At 44.6% G+C, this 19,961-nt stretch overlaps 1 protein-coding gene across 3 annotated transcripts in view; it reads right to left on the bottom strand.

Annotated features, from left to right (window-relative positions):
- The window catches only part of ntn1a (netrin 1a), a 58,123-nt gene extending 41,210 nt beyond the window's left edge, over nt 1–16,913 (bottom strand). For all 3 annotated transcript variants that reach the window (XM_062387427.1, XM_062387428.1, XM_062387429.1), the window contains exons 1-2: nt 16,706–16,913; nt 15,443–16,503 (exon numbers count right to left, since the gene is read on the bottom strand). In XM_062387427.1, the coding sequence (XP_062243411.1) occupies nt 15,443–16,466 (1,024 nt within the window). In that variant the 5' untranslated portion in view covers nt 16,467–16,503; nt 16,706–16,913. The remainder of the gene's footprint in view (nt 1–15,442; nt 16,504–16,705) is intronic.
- Between the last annotated feature and the right edge of the window lie 3,048 nt (nt 16,914–19,961).

The raw sequence follows: 19,961 nt of genomic DNA, 5'->3' as shown, positions 1-19,961 counted from the left end.
GTTATATTTGTGTCACTCCATGAAAATGTATACCAAACTTATCCTGGCTCATGTTATAAAGATTCTTGAAAAACTAAATCTAAAAATGTAATCATGAGACCTGGAATAAGCCGATAGCTTTTTTCCTTCCGATGTGTCAAGATCTGATATTTTGGCAGAAAAATAAATAAGCTGCGTGTGAAAAGTTTGCTGATAATTTAGTATCAATGTATTCATGACTTCCCAAATACAAAACTAAACGTTTCCTCACTGCGTCAAGATAGGTGTTGCTGAGAAGGTAGAGAGGGGACATTTCCACGGACAAGACACTGACCTCCACATTGCTTCTGAGGGCTGTACCGTGGAGTGCTTTAAATGGTGGAAAAGACAAAATAAAAGAGTTTTGTAAACAGTAGAATTTACCATATAAATTGTATTATGCTTAGTCTTACTATTTCTACAAAAATATTTGTAATTTCATGTTAGTTGTAGGCAACAGAAAAATCACCACTAGGGGACAGGGTTAGCGCTAGAGGACTAAGTCGTCTTTGACCCTCGAGGAATATAAGGCATTTTTACGATGTATGTCCATCTGGGCCGGTCCACGTTTGCCTGTCGGGCCTCTCTACATGTCAGACCCATCGCTGTCCCCTCAGCCGTCACAGTTTTGCCTCCCAGTTGCCACCTTGTTTGTGTTTTCCAGGGCGGTCTTCAGTACACGGTTCATTCTGAGGCCACGCACAAGCTGTTTGACCCGTCAACGTCTGATCACTAACACAACATTCTGGCTTCGCTTTCCACCTCACTGCAACAGGGCTAACTCATTTCTGCATAATCACAAGAGATGCTGCTTGGCTGGAGGAGGAGGAGGAGGATTCAACAAATACTCAGTGTGAGGATGTTGTGTAAAGAGACTGTATCTTGTATCAGCTCCTATCCTGAGCGCACTGGCTGAGGAAAAACTGTGCTTTTCAGGGAAATCTAATTTATAATATTACCCCCAGTGTGTTATTGATTGTGCAGATATTGCCTTATATTTGCTCTGGCAGGAGACTGGCTCTCAGTTACAGGATGATTGCGCTGCTCAGTGAGCCAGGAAAATAGACTGTAATTATCAAATAGGCCACTTAAACTCAATCTAATGAAAATGACTTCAGAAAACACTTTGACCTTCTTCGGCCCAGGTTTTTCTTTTTTGTCTTTACACCTCGCAGCTGATTTTACGAAGCAGTAGAGGGCTGATCCACAACTAATGATACAGAATAACTTGATCATGGAGCCAGCATTTACCAAGTTTTTATGGTTGAACATTTATCGAAGAAAAAAAAAACTTGTTTCGTATATCAAAAAAGAAAATCTACAATGTTGTGTCTGAAACCCTGAAGTCCTGTGTGGGCAGGAGAGGTGTCATTTCCGATGAGGTCACCGGCGGAGGCAGCAACCCAAACACTAACGACTGTTATTCTTCTCCTTAAGTCCCTCTCTTGTGTTTCTCTTTTCTCTCTATCTTTGTTTGCAAATCGCTTCACTTTTTATTTTCTCAGTGACCTTGTTTGTTATTGAGGCTCTGAGTTAATTTCATTTCCCGCCCACTGCCATGGAAACCCCTCTCCGAAACCAGACACTGTCTTTCTTTCTAAAAGTGGAAGCTGTGCCGCTGTGAGTCTGTGTGTAGTGAAGAGGTGGCTGACACGGGAAAACAACGATAAATCTCTCAGGCTTTTAAAGACCAAACTGTTGAAGTGAGCTTTATTTGCTCTGGAGTGGATTGTCTGACAATATTGCTGGCAAACTTTCTGATGAGGCAATCCACATTTCTCGTCTCAAAAAAAGGTTACTGGAAATGCCCAATGACGGTTACCTTTTTTTTTAACCACATTACAAATCCTCATCATCACATCGATGTACTTTTAAGACTAATGACTAAGTCATCTGTTTAAGTGGATCTTAAAGGGGCAATGTAAGTAGTAACATTTATTTGAAAACATTCAAAAATATATTAGATTATCAAGAATGTCGAGACATAACAGTTTCGAAGGGATGTCGAAGTCGTCTATGTATTTTGTAGAAGAAATATCTGAAGTTAGCACGCCAACTTGCTAGCTACCTGACTGTCCTGACTCGTAATACCACTCTGTACCTCAAGAGGTGATAATGAGTCACTGTATTGTCGTAAGCTGGGTCCCCAGTCCAATATGAGAGGTTGAAGAACTAATAACCATGATTAAGCAAGTGGAGAGTACTTTTATTGCTATAATTGCAAATACAGATTTACTCCCTAATGCACAACAAAAAGTTCAAAAATAATTACATGTCAAAATTACAGTAAATTTGCTAAAAGAGAGAAACCTGCAATATTTTTCTAGTGTCAAGGTTCTGCTGTTAATATTATAAGTGGCACTCCATTTCAAACAAATCAATTACCAGCAACAACTCATTTCAAACAACCAGCTGCCGTTGACCGAGTACGTCTCTATCTGTTAACCCACATGGATCACTGAGAAACTATTCTGGAAACCAAATTAAATGAAATTATTAGAGTGGATTTAAACCATCAAGTTATTAACATTAACTTTGATTGGACCACAAATAAGTAAGGGCAGGGTCTGTGTCGGCTGCTGTTCAATCGCCCACAGCTCTGAAGCACCAGGGGAAGGAGGAGGTGAAAGGAGGAGAGCATTGGGAGCAAGCCACCTCTTCACAGCTCCCTCTGGCTGAGCTCCATCCCCTTCATTCCATCCACCTCTTTCTTCACCCCAGTCTTCATGTCTTCCTCAGAAACATTGAGAGACAGGAGAACCATCACCCCCGACAGCCATCCGTCACGCTCCAACTCAACTTTCATCTGCAACCAACGACCTGTCCTGGCTGCACGGGAGAAAACTACGAGAACCAACCAAAACAAAATGAATTCTCCAGGCTCTTTTTTTTTTCTTTACATCTGGAGATCTACAGAGACCTGGTGCGTAATCATTTCAGTATCTGCGAGTGTCTCTTGAGGTTAGAGACCAAGAGACAGACAGAGAGGACGAGAGACTGAGGCCAAGCTTTCCTTTTTCTTCTCTGTGTTTTAAAGGAAAACACGCGAGGGGCCCTTTTTGGAAATGAATTTTCACCACGAATTATCATCTCATAACAAAAATATTACCGTTAATGACTCAATTTCCTTGTAATTTCCTTATCGACCCCCCTCATTAGGCCCATTTGTTTGCTTTGTCATCCTCTAGTGATATGAGCCTTTTGTTATTGAAAGTAGAGTGGGAACTTGCAGGGGGACCTGATGACATAGTCAGCTTCACACACACACACAGACACACACACACACACACATGCCTTTATTCTGCAACCACCAGGACCCAGCAGCAGCAGTGGAAGCTATCTAAATAGCACTACTGGTAGTCTTTATCTCTCTCCCAACTCTTTTTTTCTTTTGCTCACTCCCCTTCATCTCTCTCTATCACCTCTATAGTCTCCCCCCCCGCCCCCCCCCGCCCCCTCCATAATGGACCTTCTACAGAGGAGCTGAATCAGCTGAGGCCGCTGCTTGCTGAGCTTCTCCCTCTGCTCTCCGCCGGACTTTGAGCCCAAGTAATTGGCTGCATTGTCCCAGAGGGAGCAGAGCCGGGGGTTACAAAGGAGGTATAAAGTGTTGTGGCCTGGCTCCAGTCTACATGTTCTCTCTGTGTCTCGGGAGAACACTGTGTATTCTTGAGTGATGAGAAAGCCAGGCAAAGAGAAAGTGTGGACTCGTAGCCCCTCACCCCACTAATGTGTCTTATCTGTGAGAGCTAATGAGTGATGGATTAACCCGGGATCACCCCTGGCAAATTGAGATGACCCTGCAAACTTTCCCCCCGAGTGCCCCCTCACAAGTCTGCATTCCACTTCACACAAGCAAACAAATACACACTCACGCAGTCACGCACACACACACACACACACACTCACACACACACACACACACACCAGTCACCACTGAAATGATGATTGGATGATTGGAATGTCTGAATGTGTGAAAATACAGGAGAACATTTGAGCACCTGTTGAAATATTTCATTTGGGATTGTCATGATTCTATTGTCAGTGTTTTACAGCCAAGACCCTAACGGCAAAAAAGATGCCTTCAATTAAAAATCACACATATCAACCTAAGAGGGAGCACTGCATGCTGGGTATCTTTTCCTCGGGTTTATTGTAAATCTGTCCACTTTGTGCTGACCTCTGCTGACTGAGATGTCTCTGTGCAACTGTGTCAACCTGCTGCCTGTGAACGCAGCTTTACTCTCCGTCGGGTTTGGTCCGACAGGCGGCCTCCTCCGTGAGAAGAGCAAAGATACACAACTGATGTGTGTCTCTGGGCTGCCTGTATAACTGTTGGTTATTTAAACAATCAGCAACCCCGGACGACACACACACACACACACACACACACACACACACACACACTTACACACCTACACAATTGTGACTTGCTGGCATCCATGACAACCGTGGCTACAAACCCCTGGTGACTTGCTTGCTGGCTGCCACACACACACACAAATTTAAATAATTTATTTGAATCCACCAATCATATTCATACAAAAAGGATTCAAACATTTCTCAGGGGTTGAATACAGCTTAGTGACTCATGGGTACAAGAAACATCTCCTACGCCAAACAGCAAGACTACCTATAGCAGCTGATACAGAGCAGACCTTTGCAAGTTGTTTAGACCTTGTCTTACTAAGTCCTGCCAGTCGTAGTCCACTGACCGAAAGCTTATGGACATGCCCCAGACTTCCAAATATCAATATTACCAGCTTGCATGTATAGCCTAGGTCTCTCATTTTAGCAACAATGGGCTGGTATTTGGTCAACTTGTCAAGGAAGGCTATGTCCATATAGAGGTCATAGACACAGGCTACCTCAAGGACTTCTACCTCCCTTTTAACCTTGTCCAAGAAAACAACATCAGGGGTGTTAGGGATGTTACAGAACACATCATCAGAACTGTTAAACCAATCTGGCATTAGTCGAGAGTGTTTGTACATTGACACATTTGGGGGGAATACTCCCTTAACAGTACAGGAAATGAGATCGACGATGCGGTCATGGCGTGCAATATAGAGTCCTTTGTACTTATTACAGCCATTAACAATATGAGCAATGGATTCTAAATGTTGATTGGGATTAGAATGCACTATACAGTGTGGGTGATGATTATTAGGGTACCACAATGCAAGATTGTGGTACACACACACACACACACACACACACACACACACACACACACACACGCACACACACACACACAGTGTGTGCAATGACTTATATGGCAAAGACATTGGTGATAAATCACCTTCAGCTATTTAACAGCGCGCACATACACAAGACGAATTCCAGAAGGTTTTTTCTTTGGCAGTGTGTGAGCATATTTGACGCACAATGAAAATTATTTGACTGCTTGATCTGTCACAGGTGCTTTCTGTGACTGGGTGTGTGTGTATGTGAGTGTGTTTGTGAGAGAGAGAGAGAGAGAGAGAGAGAGAGAGTGAGGGTGTCATGCAGGAAAAGACAGAAATGAACACATTAAAGTGTAATCAACTCAATACAATATTAGTTAAGAGTAATTGTGGGTCTGTGGCTTCCTCTGCATCTTCAGTGTGGAAATGAATGGCTGCAGACACTTTGCTCCAGAGAGGCCGATTCCAGCTGGTTGCAGTTCACTCAGATGACGACAGAGCGCCTCAGGAACAGCGGGGGGGGCTCTGATCCACGCAGCAGGCTTCTATGCAGGGGTGTAACATCATCCCACTATTAATCGCGGGTAGCTGTGAGTGTTAAGGACCCCTGCTCCGGGCCCGATGTGCTCACGCTGCTGCTCGGTGGTCCTGTCGGCCGGCGGTGTGACTGTCAGCAGGCGGGTTCGGGCCAGGACTTTTCACCTTGAGCTGCGGCAAATACAAAAGCCTCCTCCTCTTTTATTTCTCCCTCACGCAGACAGATGCGAGTGTTTTTTATGGTGTTGATGATGCCGCCGCGGTGCTATCAGCTACAGCGGGAGTTTGTCGTAACAAGCTTTGCCAAGGCTTTCACGCTAAAGTGTGAACAGACTTTGGGAATTGCGACATAACGTCGCACCACACGTTGCCAGCGTCAGAGCTTGTTGTGATGTCTTTGTATCAAAGTAGGAGAAGGAATGAAACATGCAAAGGTTTTACTGTTAGTCTCATGAATATGAATCCACGGGAAGACGCCATTCTCCTCTTAAAAATTACTTTCTCTCTTCCTTGCTACCTTTCTGGCTCGCTCTGTCGTTGCCTCCAGAGTTGAGTTTGCTTTGGCGCTCGCCCTCCCCGTGTGCAGTAACCTGCCGCCACACAGAGGTGCTGAGGTCATCAGCCCTGATGCTCTACAGCACCGCTGGCCCCGGGATCGGGTCTCACATGCACCTACACACACACTCCCTGCTTTAATGCCAGCACACTCATCGCCTCACACACATGCACGTAATCATGCACTCTCTCTCTCTTTCTCTCTCTCTTTCTCTCTCACACACGCACATTAACACTGTGTTTTCCGACCCTGTTTACCGGTCCCTTTATGGCCCCCCCCCTGTTAACAAGAGCAAACCCTCTGCCCTGTTTATGACAGCAGTGACTCAGGATCGTGCTAACGGCGTGTTTTCCGACCTGATGACTGCATGAACCAGTGATGCCAGCTCGTGCACAAACCGGTGGAACCAATTTTACATATCAAAGTCTGTTTAGGTCTTGGGGGGGTGCGACTGCACATGTGAGGAAAGTCAGACGAAGCCTCGGAGGGAGTCTGAGGTCTGACAGATTGCCTCGAGTGATGTCACTTCAAATAGCTCAAATAACTGATTGTGCCTTCAACGTAAGACAATGTTTGACATTTCCAAATGATTCTGGCTTTTGCGTTATTGAACTTTTCTGCTGTGTGTGCAGTTAAGTTTCTTTAGCGTTTTAACATTGACAGCACAAAATGATGACAATCTCTGAGTGTTACATTTACAACTTATTATGACGCATCTGGAAACTCCCAGGAAACGACAGAAACCTGACATGAAAACTTTTCCTGCTGTTCATTTCCAGTACAATCTGACAACCCCCCCCCCAGGGTTTACTCCACGTTGTGTTGATGTGGCAGCTCCATCTATACGATACGCAGGCCGGCTGTGTTTTATAGAGCTGACGAGTGATGCGCTGGAGTGTGTTGTGTCTAATGTGTGAACATACGCTGATGTTGTCTGCCGTGGGTTTTAATTACCCCTAATCATCTGGTCCCCACTCAAGCCAAACCTTTCCATTACACACAAAACACCTCTTTCTTTCTCTCTCTCTCTCTCTGTCTCGCTCTGTCTCTCTCTCACACTCATCCCGCGGTTCGTGCCAAACCCACAGATCCGCCCTCAGCTTTCAATGCGGCAACAAGTCACTAATTAATTCATTAACAGATACAGAGGTCTCCCTAGGCACCGAGGAGCTGCTCACGTCGTGGACAGAATTACTGGTTGGGTATAGAACCACTGGGAGACACAATGAAGAGACACACACACAGACACACAGACACACACACACAGCAATAGAGAGAAATTTAGTTTGAAGTCCCACTGCCAGCGAAGACAGACACAACGGAGAGAGGTCTTCATTCAGACTGAAGGTAGCATTGTGTGTCTATCTGTTGCTGTGGGAGTTAAACATGATGAGCAACTTGTTGAGTTGTGTGTTTGAATGGTTGGTGGAGCGACACAGGCCCCCTGCTGAAATCTGATTCGCCCCTCTTGACTCCTGTCGGGAAGTTTTTTTATTCTTCAATTTATAAATTTATAAAAGAATTTGAGAAGACTTTTGAATAATTTTTTTTTTACTGCACAATATGTGCTTGAACAAAGAAGACGTGTGGCTTTGCTCAATTGTAAACAAGGAATTACTTTAATGTGCATCTTTACGACCCATGACTTAGAAAATTCCTAGATCCGCCAGTGAGCAGTATGTAACCGAAATGAATCAGATTATAATAAATATGAGGATGACGATACCAGTGATGATCGGAGTTTCTGGTCTTAGACATTGACACTGTGATAATGTTCTGACGTTATGATAAAGTCGAGTTCAAGCACCAGCGAGGGTGACAAGAGGAAGTGAGCGCAGGCCAGGGGCCAGAAGCGCAACGCAACATGGCTTCCTACCAAACCGTTTCCCAACAACCAAGGGTGAGGTTCCACTCCTGGTGCGAGACCTGCACACACACACACACACACACACACACACGTACACACACACACACACACACACACACACACACATTCATGATGCTGGCTAAAGATGCAGATTCGCGCTGGGAGCGGGATCTGTGTTGCATTACACGTCGCAGCCAAAGCAATGTAATGAAGCCGCGGCCACAGAAATGTTCACTTTGCCCAAAGGACCCTGACTTGAACAACAGACTCCCCGGCTGTGAAATTTCAGGAGGGATTTTAGTCTTTTTCTGACAGCCGACCACATTTCATCACCCCGAGAAGTGAAACCTGAGCGTCATCAAAAGGCAGTAAAATGGATTCCGAATGAAAATGATCTTGTTCCACTTGAGACTACCACTGGACAATATGCACACTTACAGGTCTAGTGTGGAGTCGCTGTATGAATGGTTGCAGCGCTGCTTGTATTTCTCTCTCAGCTCAAATCCAGACGCAGACATGACAACCTGCCTCTATATTACCCTGAGACATTTTCTCTTTTATATATATAAACTCATTCACACACTTCAAAGGCCTGTCAGGATTTATAATCTGTGCAAAACTGAAATTCCATGAAAAATGAAATGTTTCTTGAAACCGGCGTCATGACAAGAAACAACTAGCTCCAAACTTTCCATCTCACAATGAGCCGCTGCCAAACACTTGACATTAATGGCTTCAAGATCTCCAACGCTTCAACACTATCTGCGTTATTTGTCACATGAATTGCTTCCATCAAGTGCTGTGATCGTGAATGATCTCACTGCCGTGATTTCACTGCATCTGGCCGCAGACATGCTCAAAGCCCTAGTTTTATTAAAGTCCTTTAAGCGTAATGGTTTTATTGTCCACTTACGCAGACTTATGGACCATTTCTGGTCCAAGAGGACTGTTTATTCTATTTGCAGCCAATCGCCCTTTAAGCTAGGGTTGGTATTGCTGGGGAAACTAGCAAGAGCAGAGTACACTTTGAAAACGTGTAACCGATACAACCATCCCTCTCGTCAAAGCTACGCCCCAGAACATATGACCGTGCACTGACAACTGCTAGAAGACGACTTTTCTGACCGAAGGTCGGTTAGTGTCAATTGAAATGATTGGTCGTGTTTATTACAGTCCTGTGAGAGCCACAGAATCCAGCTTTTTTTCAGAGGACTTTATTTATTGATGGCTATCAGGACATGAAGAAGATTTCAGGATTAAAATGTGCTTCAGAAACAAAAAACCAACCCGATGTCTAAACACTGTTTTATTATCAGTGGAAGTACAGCTCATGAACTGTGCTGGAGCCCCATCAGTATGAACACCGGCCTGTTGGAAGGGTCTTTTAGCACTGTGACAGCTGTGAATATTAACCAAGGCTGAAAGTTTAAACTTCCATTTCCTTCAATTTGAAATGCAACCACCTTTGAAATATCTGGCACACAGTAACAAAAACAACCCGCGCTCCAAGTTTTCATGAGACCACAGGGGCACCGGCCACACATGGACATTTCAGCGCACTTACCAAAATAAAGAGACTCTTGTGATCAATAACATGCTTCCAGAGAAGTTACTCATAATTTCTCCCTTCCCACTGCACGTCCTCATGTGTCTTTGTATCTCTTCTGCTCGTCTTGTGTTTGCTTACAGTTATTGTTTAGCCTTGTTTACAGTATGTGCTGGTGTGATGCTCATGTTTGAGAGATATAACAGACATCTGAGACAGATGAGTGAGCCGGTCGTCTGGACCGTGCACAACTTCTTTTTCCGGCGGTTTATAAAAAGAGCCATAAATACTGATAAGAGCTCTTGTTAAGAGAGAAAGGCCGTTACTCCCTGTTGGAAATGGTGACCAAAGAGCTGAAGAAATACGAGTGTGTGTGTGTGTGTGTGTGTGTGTGTGTGTGTGTGTGTGTGTGTGTGTGTGTTTGCGTGTGTGTGTGTGTGTGTGCACATGCCTACAGGTGTGTATGGCAGTGGGACAAGCGCTCACTCAAGAAGTGAAGGTGAGGAGTCAGTAGTGAGACAGTGCAAAGTGCAAAATCTGCTCCGTCAGTTTATTCCCAGCTCTGTTTGCCGTGACCGGGACCAACAATACATCCTGCCGGCACCTTTGAAGATGAAAGGAACACGGTGGGCAGCTCAAACATTAACCAGACCCTTCAGTCGTGTCCGGCAGGTACCAAACAAACATGGCAGCCAGGAGACACCTGACGAGAGGCTGTAGAACATCTCGGTTTTTCCATCGGACTTCGTGCAGTTTGAATAAAGGCATCACTGCTTTGTTCAGCTTCACTAATCAGAGAGGAAAAATCCACACTCAACAAAATGTGAGAGAACATGTGGCCGAGCCAGAAATCCAAGGTTGTTGAACAGAAACATATCTTTACAGTGTTCTACCTGTGGCAGACTGGGCCACCTCAATAACTGCCGTCAGACCGAAGTGGACCGAGGTTCAGAAGTCAGACGGTCTGTGCTGGAGAGTGCAAATGTCCGAGTCAGTTGCTCTGAACATCCCAGAGTCAAATGTCCGAGTGATTCCATGGGAGAATGCTACAGGAAAGTGTACACGCAGAAGATGCACACCAAGATGTCAACTTCAGAAGACAATGAGCGCTTTTGGTGATAGGGGGTCTCGCTGGTTTCAATGTGCCACAAACAAAACTGCATTTATACGTCACAAATGTATAAGTCCTGCCTCCTGCAGACTATACCCAGGCCCCGCCCCTCACCTGCTGCGTTCTTCACATGTGAAGGACAACGGCTGAGTTCATGTCTGCAAACAGCTTATACAGTACAACGAGTGCAAATCACATGTGACTGAAGGCCTTCAGGTCTATACCACTTCTACCTTCTCTGCTGCAGGATCTCTCCTTGTGGCTAGACGGAAAGTTGGTGCACACGTGGTTAGCAAACACATTTTCTTTTACATTCTGTTAGGGAAACTTAAAATCGACTGTTGCTGCTATCAAACTCCACTTATGTAGGTCTGTTATGATCTGAAACCTCATTAAGGTTTGGGCAGTAATCCACGAGGATAAGAAAAACACACCATCAAACCTCAGTGGGTCGGCACATCTGCTTTTAAGTGTTTGCAAATGTTCGCTGGAACGTTTTGTTTGAGTTAACATTTACGTCTTATCAAGGCGGTCAGAAAAGCTATGCTGGATTTTTTTTTTTACATAGCAATTTTCACTCCCAATGATTTCACATTGGAAACACACCCACATATCACAAATCGTGAAAAGTACTTTTAAGATTTTTGCCATGCAAGTGTTTGCGGCGTTAAATCTCAATTACTTTAATGGGTTTCAAATCAACAATGTCAACGTTTTCTGCTCCACGAGTTTACTCCTGTCAGTCAGACGCCTGTGAACGGCACCCGGGAGCGTCTGAGCTCCGTGCACTCTGCTGTGTAGACTGTGATATAATGAGGCAAAACAAGCAGCAGATCTTTCCAAATCGTGTCAAAACAGCTATAGCAGGTTGGGGTTGAATTTCGTGGCAAGGTTCTTACAGTAAAAGTGAATTCTGAACGATAGGAAGAAAAAGGTGCCTTCCTTTCTCAGCAGCCCACTGGCCATGGAAGTGTCACTCTCCCGCCCCTTTATTACCCCAATCGTCTCTCTCTCGCACACATTTTCCCTCATCGTGCCCCCCCCCCCCCCCCTGACTTACGTGCGTCTCTTTCATTTTCACTATTGTCGTCCTGCTCCATCTCCAGCCCCTCCCTCCGTCCCCAGGCCTCTCTCGGCAGCACAGTGCCGGTCCTGTCGTTCTGCATGCCTTCAAGCTGTCCTCCTAATCTTCCTGAATTATTCAAGACACTCTCACCTCTTTTTACTTTCCACCCAACCCACCCAGCAAACTGCACAGGCCTGAGACTGGGTGAGCGAGAGGATATGAAAACAAATTACGTTTAAGGTTAATTTGCATGGAACGAGCTCACTCACTGACAGACGGCCTGTACTCATCATACTGTAGGTGAAACTATTCCTGTGTGTCAGTTTGCGTTACCTCCAAACTCACACTTCCGTGTCCCCGAGTGCGCTCACACCGATAACTTCTGCAAGATGACCGATACGTAACATAGACTTCTGAAAACAGTGATAAACTTACTTTGAAAGGCCGGACACTTCTCACTCTCAACGTTCGCCATCTTGGCCTCGCAGCGGAAAGGGAGGGGACCCCCAGAGTAGTTTCAAACTTGTGAAAATGGCGGCTAAAGGAAGGAGGATGGTGCAATATCCGTTGTTGTGTGCAGCAAGAGTTACATGCCAGAAAGTAAAATGTCCATTATTAAGTCAAGTAAGCGAAGCAGCCAGTTGAGTTGTTTTGCAGTCAACAGTCAAATATTGCAATTTGGCATGTCTGGTAATTGCACGTGTTTGACTTGAGGCAACATAACACCAGTGAGGCGTTCTGACAGGCCATTGTGCTTCCATAAACAACGACAGCTCCGTCTAGCTTTGCTGCAAACTCAGATTACCACCTCTGGACTGACACTGAGACACGTTTGTGCCTGTGGCGCTGCAACTATTTGAATTAGAATCTTTCCCTTGGCTGCGCGGACTCAATAACCCAAATGGACTGAGGTGCACACACTCAGGAGCATGAGCGTTCTTTAATATCCAGATGGAAGCAATCGGGAAAGTGCCCTTCAACATAAGAACAGAGACAGGTCTGAGGGATTTTTTTCCTGATTGTTTTTCAGTAGAAGTGGAGAATAAAGGAATATCCAAAGAGTCTGCAGCTCGCGGCAGTTCCCTTCCCATTGCCAGACCTTTTATTGAACACTTTCCTGATGACTGCATCCTTATGAGAGTCCAGTGACATTGAGGGTGCTGTATTAAAGGTGGGGTGCCGCAACACACACTCAGATTTCAGTCTGATCACTGAACTCGACCCGCTGCACCCGCTCGTCGTTCTCCGTCCCTAAAACTGTGATTCACACACATTTCCAAAAATTCCATAACCTGCACAGTGTCACTAACTTAGATTCTTCCCTGACAACAGCATGGAAGTGACTTTTGAGGTTCCTGTGTGAGACGTACCAAATGAGAGCTGGTCTGGTTAAAAGCTTAAGTGGCAGGGATGCTTGTAAAAGTCAGTTCATTGATATGAATTTAAGAGTTGAGCCTCAACAGCGTTTTTTAAACATTAATTCAAACAAATAAAAAGCCTATTTCTTCCATTTGCGTTCTTTATGTGAAGGATTTTAAATTTTTTTATTCAGCTACATTAAATCGATGAAATTGTATTAGGGGATCGACTACATGTGACTTGTTTTGAAATAAAAGCTGAATAATGAGGGGAGAGGTCAATCAGTATGGTTGAATGACCTCCGTACGAAACAAGCCAGCTCTCAATTTGTTACCCGATGATAAGCACGATCCACAGGGGATAAAAACACCCTGTCGGTTTCACTCCTTTCCGAGGCCGGACACTGGGCCTCTCCAGTCACACAGTACTGAATGTAGATATCTCCACCGAACCGCTCCTGTTGATTTAGCAGCACATTCACATCTGCCAGTCAGAACCTCCCTGAGCCTTTAGAAACAGGCAACAAAACCCTTTTCAACAGCTGCTACGTGTCAAAGTGGCTGACATGTGCCGCGGCTCTCAAACAATATAGAGCCTCGCTCCCTGCAGACCTGCAGCAACATGGAAAAAAAGACAGAAGAGGGGGATCTGAATTGATTTCTGCAGGACGACCGTGTCCGTGATTGTGTGGAGTCACCGAGGTTTTGGGTTTCAGCCCTCTGTGTCATCAACATCTAACCATCTCTCCTCCTGTTTCTCTAAACTGTTGTACACCTTGTCAGCAGGAGCCGCGTAAACATCAAATTACTGCAGCTCGGTGTTATTCTGCAACGTGGAGGAAGGAACTCCTCCAAGGACTTCAGCCCAAAAAGGATCATAAAAGAAAGATGAGAAGAACACTCAAATATAGAATGCACTCTGGAGCACTTTGGAAAGACTTTTCAACAAAACTCCCAATCTCACTGCAAGATTTACAGCAAACATAATTCAGTCATTTCATTAATCTGTCAGTCTGGTCAGGTTTCTGTACGACAAGTGGCTCCGTGTTGTGCCTTGTGTGTGTCTAAGTGTGTGTGTGTGTGTGTTTAATCTGCAGCCAATATAATCTTTATGTGCCAAGTGGTAATAAAACAAACGACTGACACTACTTTGATCACTGGACAGTTGGATAAACGTGCCGGTTATCACGCACATTGTTCAGCAACATAAGTAGACTAGGTTAAAAAAATGTGCAGATGTTTGACTTTAAATATTTTTCACACCTATTTTATTAAGAGCAGAATATACTTTATTCTATTAATGTGTGTCCATGTGTCTGAGTGTGTTCCACTTATTCTTGCCTTGGCCTGATCATCAGCCCATTTCCATGAGTGAATATCCACATTTAAATTATTAATCATATTTAATTAACAGGCCTTAAAGCCTAATTAATGCATTACTGGAGTATTTTTTGTATTTTTCTAATTTGAATATTTAGTAATATAATAACAAATACAAATACAAATTACAAATTGCAATATATGTAAAAAACAAAAACTATTTATAATTGTGGTATCATTGAAATTGTAATTTTTCTATTTGAATATTTCAATGATAACAAAAAATTGTAGTCATCTATAAAATGTGAAATAGACTTCAAAGAAAGGAAGGTATGGTTTTAACGGAGCAGTTAAGGGGAGCTCTGCGAGAAACCTTCCTGTGAATGATTCGATTCTGTGGTCTCGTTGGATGTGGTTTTAAACGCCTCCATTATGGCCTGCACCAAACTAAATTACATCGACCACACCAAACACTTTAAATTACATCTTCATTTTAAAAAATTGCGCCACAATATCAGGGGGAAAATGGGGCTTTGCTGCGGCTCGGTTTAAAGGGAAAGTTTGAGTTTAATGAGAGGAATTTGTCAAATGACTCCCAGATTAGTCATGAAACCTAACTGTATTGTTATTATAATTATTCACAATTATAGAGTATAATTATTGTCTTTCTCTTTTGCATCCAAAAGACCTTTAACAGCATGTTTCTGTTTCGAAAAATGTTGCATTTCCCTGCTTCTTTCCACCTAACAACGCTTCGTTTTGTTTTCGATATATTTCACAGTTTATCTCTCGATCAACCAGAACAAATAAAATGCATCCTCAGCTCAGCTCAGGGAGACAGCCGCTCCAGGACGAGGGGGACAGTGGATGGACTTACCCACACACTCGTTGGCCTCCCGGGCTGTGGCTCTCTGCCACGGTCGGTCGTAGTGGAACGGTTTGCACCTGTCGCACTCCGGCCCGGCCGTGTTGTGCTTGCACTCGCACACCAGGCTCCCGTCCCTGTCCTTTACGCACCGGGACGCGTGCCCGTTGCACTTGCACCTCCCGCCGACCTGCAGGTCCGACACGGCGTAGAAGTACGAGTCCCGGGCCAGCTCCGAGTCGTCCTCGTTCTCGTCGCCGAACGTGTGCAGCCGGCTAAAGATGACCTTGATGTCCGTGGCCGTCACCCAGTCCTGCAGCACCGGGGAGTTGTCGAAGTCGTGCGCTGACGGTCTCCCGTCCAGCGTGCTGAAGGCGATGAGCCCGCCGGTCAGGGGGTACATGTCGGTGTGGGAGTCCGTGCACACGGCCTCCTGCTCGTTCTGCTTCGCGATCACGGCCCTGTTGGGCTTGTTGTACATCTTCCTGCACTGGGTCGAGTAAAACTGGAAGGGTACCCACGTTTTACCGTAATCCATGGACTTGAAAATGGCCATGGATTCGGGTCGGGGCGAGCAGAACTGCAGGCTCACGTAGGTGACCTCAAACTTCTTCCCGAGGGACAGGGTGAGGCTGACGTTCAGCGGGAACTGGATGAAGTTCTCGGACTGCCAGCAGGTGAGGTTGTGCGGGTTGTTGAGGTCCGTCAGGTAAGCCGGAGGATGGTACTTCTTGGGGTCCGAGGCGTCGCAGGAGTGACAGTTCCTGGTCCTCTCGTCTCCCTTCTCCGCGGATGTGACCACGCAGTAGCGGCCGGGCGTCTTCCCGCAGGTGCTGGACACCTTCACCTCCTTCCCGAAGGCGGAGTTGACGAAGTCCGGGATGCATCGGCGCGGGTTGCCGTGCTCGTCGTAGCAGGGGTCCGGCGGGGAGGTCTGCGCCGCGAACAAGCTCATCCCGTAGCCGCCGAGGGCGCACCGGCACGACAGCGCCAGGATGAGCAGCGCAGACAGCGCAACATCCGCAGCCTTTCTCATGGTGTCGGTCCCTCTGTGTCCAAGGTGCCTCTGCCTGCTGGAGGAAGAGGAGAGGGTGAGCATGAGGGAAGAGAAAGAGAGAGAGAATGCTTGTTGATCCTGTTAATTCAGAAACAGGCTCCAAATAAAGAAGGGGCAAAGGTTTTTACGCATGCCTTTTTGTCATTGATATATTCTAAGGATCATCCACACAAACGTCAGGTTTTGTAGAAAATAATATATGAAACCTTTTTTTTTACCCGAGAAGAAATAAAAAAGGTGGAAGTCTACTTTTCTCTGTCACTGCTCCTCCTGTTTTTGTTTGTTTCCTCAAATCTCCTGCGGAAAAAAGGAGGAGCGGCTGGATTTAAGAGGCGCTGGTGTCCTAATAGCAAGTCCCACTCCTCCTGCCGCTCTTTTCACAACCTCTCTCTCTCTCTCTCTCTCTCTCTCTCTCTCTCTCTCTCTCTCTCTCTCTCTCTCTCTCTCTCTCCTCGGATCGGATCTCGCTTGGCACAGCTCTAGGTCAGCTCATCTTGAAGAGGGGGTGACACCATGGGGCGGAACAACGACATCCACTGGTGGCGAATCGGTGTGAAGATTGACGCACCAGTGGGGAGAAGCAAATTAGGCCCAGTCGTGTTAAAAAAAGAGACACAACCACAACCGAGCTAAACATTGATAGTGTAGTTTCATTCTCCAGCATTCGAACAAAACATGAAGCAAAAACCAGAATTTGGTATATTACAGAACAATGTTAATTAAATAAGTTTTTTATGGTTGACTTGAGTGAAAACTATCACATCTTAAGCAATTCTCTGTCCAATCTGAAAAAACAAAAGCTGCAAGATAGTTTTAGGATTTATTCTATTAGAGGCCAGTGAAATGAAAATCAACCAATAACTTTAAAATCACATGCACAAGACACCAAGACATGAAATGTAAAACATTTGCGCACCACATGACTTCGCTCCTCTGCAGTACTCATCCCTCAACCCCATCCTTGCGCAGCTGCTCCTCCAGCAGACCTGTTGCATGCTGGCAGCACAAGTAACAGCGCCATCTTGTGTCCATATGAGGAAAAAAGCCAGCTCAGTCACGTGCAGAGAGCAGCAGGCTATATTCTCCCGGTCGGTGGAAGCATTAAGACATTTATTCAATGAGAAAGCAGCATTTTATAATATAATATATAATAGTTTAAAATGAAAATTGAACGCACCAGAATAGAGTGGCTCTCATAATGTCATTCTATTCTATTACAGAGAAGGGCGTACTGGTATGTGTGACCAGTGAGGGGGAGAGCTGGTCTGTATTATGGTTAAACAACTACTGTCACATGTTTTTAACAAAAGCTAAAGTCTTACACAAAATCATAAATAGCAATCAGTCATTTTATTTCACAGAGACTTTGTCTATGCCAAAGGAGACCTGTGCAAAGCAATCTGCAAGTCACAGTCACTCTTAGAAACTCTAATGAATAACAACGATCATCATCTTTTGTTATATATTTAGTGATGATGATGAATATTATTAGTCCTTCAGCCACCTTCAGTTCCACTTCTCTGTTTCTGTGTTATTTGCTTTATATCTGCTCTTACACAGAAAGAGGAATTTAAACAGTTTTATCTGTGTGGAGATACATGGATTATACATGTCGGTCTTTAGGTGAATAAACTGTACAGGGTGGAGTTGAGGGCGACCGGAGAGGGCTGATGTTAACAAATGACCTAACCCACTGCAAAGCCATACAAACACAGCAGTTGCTATGGTCTAATCTAATTTTATCAAATGCCATGACTTCCCTTATCTAGAAATCATCTCGTAGAGGAAATCAAGTTAGAGAAGTGAAATTTGAAAATAAAATAAATCTGCTCGGAAGTCTTTACAACAAAAGAAGCAGCTTTTGGACCATCAGCTGGTTTCTGCAGTCCCTGCAGCCCTTGCAGATAACATGTCTACTGTATATATAGTAAAGCACCATGTTTTCAAACAAAGAGTGGACATTTATGATCTGTTTATTTACCCCTCAATTTCCTCTTCTTCTTTTAATTTCATGCAGTCTGTTTTTTTAAATCAGATTTGCGACTCTGAACATTGTTATTCTTTGTTCACCTTTGTCTAGGGTCCTGTTCTTTGTTAACCTCTTCCCTAACTTCAGTATCAAACTCACTCTACTTGTGTTTACCCCACTTTCATTTCGGTTTTCCTCTTATTCAGTCCAGAAAAAACAAACAACCTGATGATGCCTCTGGACTCAAAAAATTGAGAGAAAACTCAAAAACAGAGAGGAGGACGTTTAGCTCTGAGAAGCTCTGCCTGTCCAGCAGGTGGAGACAGAAGGGGTCACTGCTTCTGGAGAGAGAAGGAAGATGGAATCAAACAGACCTGGGAGAGAGAGACAAAGGTCATCACAATCACCTCTGGAAAAATGGGACTATGATAAGAGCAACAAGGCTGTTGAGCTGAAGACTTTGGACGACATTGCCAAACTGAGCCAGAAAGGATGGGGTGATTATCCAGAGCCAGGATGAGTGGACAATCAAACCTTACAGCTCTGGATGATCAGTGTGAGCTGTCGATGAAGTAGACGAGCGTCAAGAGGACACAGGAGCTCCAAAGAAAGACCCTCATGGTTTTTAGAAGGAGGAGAAACGAGACAATCTAATGAAGCAACTGAACTCGGAGCTTCAGTCGCCTGATCACATTGTTTTGGATTTGTTGGATTTTAACCACTTGTTTAAGTTTGAAATTTAGCGTTTAACAAGGAAATAAACCGAATATACATTCCCTGAAAAAGTGATTGAAGGAGATGAGAGGAAAGAGAAGGAGGCAAATGTAATAAGAAAGAAAGCATAAATAGAGAAAGGAATGCAAAGGAGGAGAGAGAGAGAGATGATAAAGGGGAGAACCAAAACATCCTTTCTCTTCTTCAACTAAACTTAAACACAAAGTTTGTGTTTGGGGTGACTTTTGCATTTCTTAAAAAAATCTAAATCGAACTGAGGATATCAAGATTACATTAAAGACTTATTAAGATCCCCTTTAGGCTTTGAAATTATATCGTCATTTAGAAACCTTGATGTAAAGTGAGACCGTTCAAACCAGTTCTGTGAAGGTTTATTGTAAGCAGGTTGGAGTGTTGTCTGAATTGATATACTGCTTGTGTTGACTGTCACTGTTGTTTACAGCTTGACACCACATCTCCCTCCCTTTATGATGAGAAGGGGAATTCACAGTCACAAGTGTATGAAATGTAAATCACAGGCAAATCAGGAGGGGGAAGTCAGGTCAGTGTTTCCTTTACAGAGGGGGCTGCAGGCTGAGCGCATCGATGTAGATACAGATATCACAAACGCTACAGAAAATGAAGACAAAGGATGACTGTATTCTTGGATATGTAAATACTTTATCGATCCAAGGAGAAGTTTTGGAAATTGTATATGTATGCACAGATTAATATTAAACACAGAGATAGCATACGGATGTGGGCCACTTCGGGCAAAGACGTGGCAATTC

The sequence above is a fragment of the Platichthys flesus genome, chromosome 5 (assembly GCF_949316205.1).
Source record: "Platichthys flesus chromosome 5, fPlaFle2.1, whole genome shotgun sequence".
NCBI classification, from domain to species: Eukaryota; Metazoa; Chordata; class Actinopteri; order Pleuronectiformes; family Pleuronectidae; genus Platichthys; species Platichthys flesus.
The sequence above is the reverse complement of the archived record's forward strand: the minus strand, read 5'-3'. Positions and strand labels throughout refer to the sequence as shown.